The sequence below is a fragment of the Alosa alosa genome, chromosome 4 (genome assembly GCF_017589495.1).
Source record: "Alosa alosa isolate M-15738 ecotype Scorff River chromosome 4, AALO_Geno_1.1, whole genome shotgun sequence".
Lineage (NCBI taxonomy): Eukaryota > Metazoa > Chordata > Actinopteri > Clupeiformes > Clupeidae > Alosa > Alosa alosa.
Genome location: NC_063192.1, coordinates 22,703,098 through 22,711,131, shown reverse-complemented (window position 1 = coordinate 22,711,131; position 8,034 = coordinate 22,703,098). Strand labels below are relative to the sequence as shown.

Below are 8,034 nucleotides of genomic sequence, written 5' to 3'. Positions count from 1 at the left end.
CGATTCCGACATGAGGTCATTTCCTGAACCCATTCTATTCCCCATCTCTCTCCCTCCCACTCATTTCTTGTTCCCTCTTCACTGGTCCATCAAGTAAAGGCTAAAAACTCTCCAAACAACAGCTAGATACCAAAGAACAAATATCTCTCTAATGTTAGGCTAAAGATTGAACATGTATGGGTAATATTGTTCTTGTGTTTGCCCAACTTTTCCAAATCATTTTTAAAAAATAAGAAAGATCTTACATTTTGTATTTTAGATAGATAGATAGATAGATAGATAGATAGATAGATAGATAGATACTTTATTGATCCCCAGGGGAAATTCAAGGTCTATCTATCTATCTATCTATCTATCTATCTAAAATACAAAATGTAACATCTTTCTTATTTTTTAAAAATGATTTGGATTTTGGAGTAGGAGTAGGCTGTAAATTATTTTTCTTGTGTCTTCTCACTGAGATCCCCAGTCTCCTGCCATGTATCAGAATAGTTCTCTTTTTCACAAAACAATGAAGTATCCCCAGTGGAGATGAGATCCCAGGGTTGCTCCGACATGAGAAATGATCGCCTTGTAATATTCAGTGATGACTATTCAATATGGGAGTTCGGTTTGACTACAGCCCCACAGCCGTGGCAGTATCACCCCAGAGTTTACCTCTGATGTTGTTGTGTCTCCATCCAACACACAGTCATGTCTCCACTCCAGTGTGGTTAGTTCTGGTCATAGATCTCTGATCAAATGTGCTCTCTCTGCTTTAACTGCTACACAGGTTTGGATTTTTTTTTAAGAAGAATTTCATTTTAAGGATCCCATGTCAAATATTAAATACATGAGGTTCATGGCTTGTTTGTATTAGCTAATAGCAGACTGCTTTCTCTTCTGATCACTGCTCTGGTTATTATTGTTTGTCCTCAGACATATCTGGTAGTTTCAAGTCATATAGCTTTGACATTATTTGGTATTTGCTGAGCAGCGCCCCCTGTCTGTCTTCTCAGGTACTATGCGGACATTAACCGGCTGCCTGCCATCAGTGACCAGGACATGAACGCCTACCTGGCCGAGCAGGCGCGTCTCCACTCCAACGAGTTCAACATGCTCAGTGCCCTCAATGAGATCTACTCTTACGTTAGCAAGTACAGCGAGGAGGTGAGCCTCAGGCACACACACACACACACACACACACGCACGCACGCACGCACACACTGCCTCACACCAGAATGCACACGCACACATAGACACACACACACACACACACACTGCCTCACAACGGCACGCACACACACACACACACACACACACACACACATTCAACATTACACACATTCACACATACAGAAGCACAGTATGGTGCTTGGAAAACTGTCGTGACAAAACGGGCATGCCATTAATCAGTCTGTGCCGTGTGTCAATACACAGTGTGTAGGGTCATTAGTGAACTTCAGCAGCTGGAGCTGACTTTTAAATTACTTTTTTTTTTTAAATGAAGACACTTAGTACTCTTTTTCATCACACTCCCTTATACCGTGCATATGAGATTGTGTGAAAACAATATGTTGTGTGTGTCTGTGTGTGTGTGTGTATGCTCGGCTGTGTGTGTGTGTGTCTGTGTGTGTCGAAGAGAAAGAGGGAGAGAACACTCAATACAATCTTATCTTCAAAAGCAGTGAAACAATAAGTTACATAACCTAATGTGTGACGTAAAGCCTATCGTAATAGGTTTAATATGTCCCAGTGTAGCAACCGATAGCTAATTTATCCACCAATATTGCCTCCAGCAGCCACAGATTTGTGCTTTGTGGTCCCAGTGGTATCAATCAGGTGGAACTCCCTGTACTGTGAAATTATAACCACTGCGCCTTAAGCCAGTACAATCACACACTGCCAAGGGATGGGCATGGATGTGATGCATTAATATGTATCAGAACAGAAAGGTGTGTGTGTGTGTGTGTGTGTGTGTGTGTTTTGCGGCTTCATCCCCAGGCTTTTTTAGTCAATATCTTCTGATCTTTGGAGATTTGAGGAGATAGTGACTGTCCTGATATGACACGTTAAAACTATGGTGTCCTTTTGGAGTGCATGAGCGTGCTATGGCATGGCCATAAAGCTCTTTGAATTGAAAGAAAATGAATTGTATGAAATTGAATTTAGAAAGATCAGCAGAGAGAGGCAGAGCGAGTGAGAGAATCTGTAAAAAAGAGAAAGAGTTTGAGCAAGAGAAGTATAGTGTGTGTGTGTGTGTGTGTGTGTGTGTGTGTGTGTGTGTGTGTGTGTGTGTGTGTGTGTGTGTGTGTGTGTGTGTGTGTGCATGGAGGGTGGGGGTTGGGTTTGCGGTGTAGAGGATGAATATGTCTCTCTCCCACAGTGACAGGCTCTCTCTGGGGACCTATTAGTCTGACCCGCACATTGCACTGCAGGGGAGTAAAGGGGAGGGGTGAGGAGAGGAGAAGGGATAAGAGGAGGAGAGGAGAAAGGAGAAGAGAGGAGAAGAGGAGAGAGGAGAGGAGAAGAGAGAACGTGTGAAGAGGAGAGGAACGGGGAGGAGATGTGAGGGATTGAGAGAGCAGAGGGAGGAGCCTGGTTATGTGAATTGTCTACCTCTCTGTCTGGCTCAGTCTCTCCCACTTACCTGTTACCTTACCACAGCTCTCATTCAGTCTAGTGTGTGTGTGTGTGTGTGTGTGTGTGTGTGTGTGTGTGTGTGTGTGTGGGCAGTGTGTTCTCGCATCTCTCCTCTCTCTCTCTCTCTCTCTCTCTCTCTCTCTCTCTCTCTCTCTCTCTCTCTCATTCAATTCAGATTCAAGTAGCTTTATTGGCATGTCTGTTTATTTGCAGTAATGCCAAACCAAGGTGTAATGTTCAAGAAAAAAAAATGTATAATGATTTAACAGTAAAAAAACATCAAAGGATTAAAAATATCAACAATAAGCAAACTGCTAACTGGCTCTGTCTCTCTTTCTCTCACATATCCACTCTGTATCGATCTCCCTCTCATACATATTCCATCCACATCCATCTGTTTTGGCTTCAGTTCTCTCTCTCTCTCCCTCTCTCTTCATCTCTCCCTCTCTCTCTTCTCTCTCTTCTCTCCCTATCTCTCGCTCTTTCTCTTCTCTCTCTCTCCCTCTCTCTTTGTGTTCGTGTGTGTGTGTGTGTGTGTGTGTGTGTGTGTCTGGGCAGGCGCTAACAGGGCTAGCATGGCTGCTAAAAGGATTGGAGCTAAGTGGCAGGAGGACCAGACACACACCTGCATGCATTGCAGATTAATAACCCAATGTGATTGGAGCCAGACAGAGCCAGGCACCGCCGCCCGCCTCTAAGAGCACTTAACCAGATGAGGGAGAGAGGGGGAGAGGAGGAGTGGAGGGGAAGAGAGAAACAGAGAGAGAGGGGGAAGATAGAGAGACATGAGAGAAGTGATGGTGAGAGAGGGACAAAGGATGATGAGAGGATGAGGATGAGGAGGAGAGGAGGGGATGAAGACCCAGAAAAAAGACAATGGAGGGAGAGAGGAGAGAGAGTGAGAAGAGAGAGAGGAGTGAGAGAGAGAGAGGAGTGAGAGAGAGAGAGAGGAGTGAGAGAGAGAGAGAGCACGGAAAAGAGGACACAAAAGACACAAGAGGCTGAAGAAAGGAAAAGGAAAAACAAGCAGAGGGAAGAAAGAAAGACTTGCATAGAAGAGAAAGAAAGGATGAGTTAGGGAGAGGGAGTCTAGCGTCATGGCCGTCCACCCACAATAAAGAATCCAGAGCACGTGAGCACACAGACTCCCGGGCGAAGGACGGCATTAGCGTTACCTCTCTCTCCGGTCACTCTAGCCCCATCCGCTGGACATTCACCAGTCAGTGTAGCCAGCTGTACAGCCAGCAACAGACCACTGCCTTAAACACCTGGCCCAGGGACCCTGACCTTCACAGGGGTCAAGGCTTTAGCACCCTTCTCCCCCCTGCCCTTCTGACCTCAGATGTCCCAGTGATGCCCCTAATGACCAGCCCAGTGCGGAGCTGAGCCCTCTGAGGTGCCCTACCTCATCAAGCTCCTCATTACTACTCCCCTTTGATATTTATATGCCTGAAAGGCCCCAGCCAGCAGGGGGCCTCGGCGAGCCAACGCTGCCTGCCTGCCTGCCTGCCTGCCTGCGTGTCTCCGTGTCTGGCTGGTGTGCAGGGTTTGTTGCTGGGGGGTGGTGGGACAGGCAGGGCCCCCGTGCGTCGGCCGCCGCCTCTTTGAACACGACGTGACATGCGCTGCGTTTATGTCTGGGCGGGACAGGGTGACGGGCGAGCGATAGACACGCGGGAAATAACGAGGCCAGGAGGAGGAGAGGAAGTATTCCAGCGGAGGTGACTCGTGGTGCCTCTCTCTTCCTCTCTTTCTAGCTCTCTCTCTCTCTCTCTACATTCCCTGTCTCTCTGTCTTTTCTCTCTTCCCCTGTCTCCATCTCTCCCTTCATAACTAGTCCTTTGTTTTTGTTCTCTACCTTTGTTTCTCCTCTCTGTCTGTCGTTCTTACTCTCCCATCTCTCTCCCATCTTTCTCTCTCCCCCTCCCTCCCTCTCTCCCTCTCCCCTCTCTTCCCTCCCTCACTCTCTCTGTCTGAGGCGCAGGCGATTAAATCTCCCCTTTTAATGTTCTATTCATGAAACAGCGTCTGGCTTGCGCTTCCATCAAAGCTTGTGTTATGAGCAGCCTTGTGATTTGGATGAAGCCTTGCCGTAGTCTTTAGGAGGAGGCCACCGTGCTGCTTGTGATGGAGATGTAGCCTTGTCATAGTCTTTAGTTTTTTGAAAATCCATCCAACTCCAAATTGTCTGCCTGTGTTGAGTGCAGGTCTATCTGTCACAGTGTTGAGTGCAGGTCTATCTGTGCTAGTGGCAGTCAGTTGTTGATGGGCTTTGTGTCTCTTCTCTCTTCCTGTAGATCATAGCAGCCCTGGAGCAGGACGAGCAGGCTAAGAAGCAGCGTCTGGCCATGAAAGTACAACAACTCATCACCGCCATGTCTCACGAGAGCTGAGAGCACCACAGAGCAACGGAGAGCGCGCGCGCGCGAGAGAGAGGGGGGGGAGAAAGACAGAATGAACAACATCAAGAGTGAGAGAAAGAGAGAAAAGCAAGGGGGACTGGCATCTGCACCTGTGCCATCCTTCCACCACTACCACCCAAGGAGTCTCAGCACAGCACATGGTACTTAACGCTGACCTGAGACTGGGGATTCTCAGCTCCACCAAACCAGTAGGACAGGTTCAGTGGACCTTACCAAAATGTCTGCCCTCACAAGACACTGGCTGGAGGTGCATGTTTCATCCTGTTGTGAACAGATAATGAGAGCAGAGCTGTCCTAAGACACCTCAACTTTTTTTCCCCATTTTCTTCGGCAGTCTCTTGTGTGTGTCTGGCACAAGAGCAACACGCAGTGACAGGAACTCAAGCAGGACAACATGATGGGGCAGCATCTCTCTCTCTCTCTCTCTCTCTCTCTCTCTCTCTCTCTCTCTCTCTTTTTTTTTCTCTCTCTTACTACGGACTCTTAAGAGCCAGAGTGGAACATTTGGCTGTAGCCATGTCCTTTGAGAATTTTTATTTTTATACACGAACACTTTAAAAACCTCTTCCATTACTCCGTGGCTTTTGGCATCTCCCGACATCGTGATGCATACGGCTCTTCTCGCTTTCGTGTCCTGTCTCGTTGGGTGACGGGTTGACAACGACAGGACGGAGAGCCTGTCTCATCGGTCTGTCCCTCTCTCTCTCATCCTCACTCTCGGAGGCCAGTCGCCAGCCTTCTTCCGAAAGACGCAGAGAGACTAGACGTGAGTTTACTGTCCACTCATGGAGTTAAAAAAAAACAATGTGCGGAAAGAGTGAAAGGTCACGTGATCAATCAGGTCGGCCGACCCCTGATTCTTCCTGGCCGATCCTCCGCATCGTGTCACAGTTTATCTCGGAGGAAAGGAGCGGCTGATCGACGACTTCAAAAGACTCTCCTCAGCCAGTGTCTCTGTGTGTAAATGTCCCGTTCTTCTTCTTTTTTAAAACGACGTGTGAAATTGTATGTGAATGTACAAAATGTTGCTCTATTTTAGTCATCTTTTGTTTTCCTAGAGCAGAGAGAGGCCACAGAGCAGAGCTGAACTCTGAGGGAAGACCCTTGGCCAAGAGAAAAAAATGCTGTAAACATTCTGGTTACCGAGGACCTTTTTAGCTTGATAAATGTCATTCATTATTATATTGCCAAAATACGCTTTGTGATTGAAGTGTGCTGTGTGCAATCGTATGGGCAGTTCCCTCTGGACACTGGGCTGCCACACTATAGATTGCGTTTCTACTCCACTATATATTGGAGAATGCTTCCTGTAGATGGAATGAACTTGCATCGCGGGCGGTAGAAGTGGGATCGATCCACTATAAAGCTGACCAGACAGTGTTATGTTTTCAGTTTCTGTCAACTTGTGTGTGTATTTTTGCATGCGTCATCCAGAACCACTCAAGAGAGAGAGAGAGAGAGAGAGAAAGAAAAAAAGAAAACCTCATCCATTTCTACTCTGTTTTTTAAGTGCCAAGAAGGTTGCATTAGCTCCAAGAGGCTAAGAGGTTAGCTGCAGATCTAATGCGCAATTCAGTCACCACTGCTATATATCGATATATATAGATAGATATATATATCTTCATGCTACAGTGACAACCCTTCTTAGGGTCGATCTTGATTAAGTGCCAAAAGAATCACTTTAAATTATTCACTGACGTGTCAAAAAAAAAAGTCGGTTAATGCTTTATAAAGGGACTCAAGACCTCAGACTGAGGGGCGACTGAAAGCCCAGACAAGAAGCTGACTGTGGGCCTGACCTGGCCCGGACGCCAGCCGGGTCTGAGCCAGAGCCAGTTCCCCTCTCCTCTCTGGAAAAGCGGCACTCACTCAACAGGAACTAGGAGAGATCAGACGACCTCCACCCCGCCACTGCCATCTCTCTGGATTTTGAGCATCTGTCTCGAAGCGCTCGAAGGCAGCTAGGTACGATAACGAAGGAAGTGGGGCTGGACTATCACCCTGTAAAAAATTACACACACACACACACACACACACACACAAACATACACTCTTGGATGTGAACAGTTTGGGGGTGGATGGTTTTTATTCATTTCTTTCCCTCCCCCCCCTACATGGAGAGTGTACTATCCAAACAACAAGCAAGAACAAAGTCATTTCTCTCATTTATAATGCATCTGACCCACTAAAGATGAGTTATATTCCGCTGTTGGTTTCATCTACACAGACAAGGTCATTAGAGGTTAAAGTCAAGGTGTGCTAGAAATTGCTTATGGAATTGTTCTAAATGGGAGCCAAGCCAGGTTCTAAGCTGGTTCTTTTTTCCAATGGTATTGGGGGTTCAGTCTTGTGCATGGTAACTGCCGGCGTTCATCTCAGTGTTGTGCTGTGGCAAGTGCAATGCTAGCTTGTTGTTTACATCAAATACTTGAAACTTGATAGTGTTAATGGTGTACGTTGAATTTTATTTTTAGTATTGGGGGTAAATATCATACCAAAAGATGCTTTCTTTTTTTTTTTTTTTTTTTTTTTTCCTTCCCTCCCGTTGCCTTAGAACACCTCGCACCAAACATGATCCTCAGACCGTCCACACACACACACACACACACACACACACACACACACACAGACACACACAATATGACCTCCTCTTCCTGACTTGTATAGCTGAGTTTAAAAGCAGTGTTTGAGGACGAAATGACAGGCAAAGAGTGCATCATCCCCCATCCAGGTGTCTCATCTCTGTTGTCTCAGGTGAAGAGGAATGAAGATCTAGAGCAAGACAGAGAGATTGAGAAAGAGAGAGCGATAAATACAGAGATAGAGAGAGAAAAAGAGAGAGAGAGAGAATCCCCTTTAGCTCTGGTTTCCTGCAGCAGCTTTGAAGCAGCGCTTTGATCTCACCTAGTCGTGTGCACAGCGTGATCAGAAGATTTAGAAAAAAAATAGATATATATCCACATCAAAACCGAAAGAGGGCCTCGAACTT

General features: G+C 46.5%; 1 protein-coding gene across 1 annotated transcript in view; it reads left to right on the top strand.

The window, feature by feature from the left end:
- Window positions 1-7,578, top strand: part of plxna2 (plexin A2) — a 151,136-nt gene extending 143,558 nt beyond the window's left edge. Inside the window, exons 28-29 of the mRNA XM_048240842.1 lie at window positions 999-1,149; window positions 4,920-7,578. Coding sequence (XP_048096799.1) covers window positions 999-1,149; window positions 4,920-5,015 — 247 coding nt within the window. The 3' untranslated portion in view covers window positions 5,016-7,578. The remainder of the gene's footprint in view (window positions 1-998; window positions 1,150-4,919) is intronic.
- The last annotated feature ends 456 nt before the right edge of the window (window positions 7,579-8,034 follow it).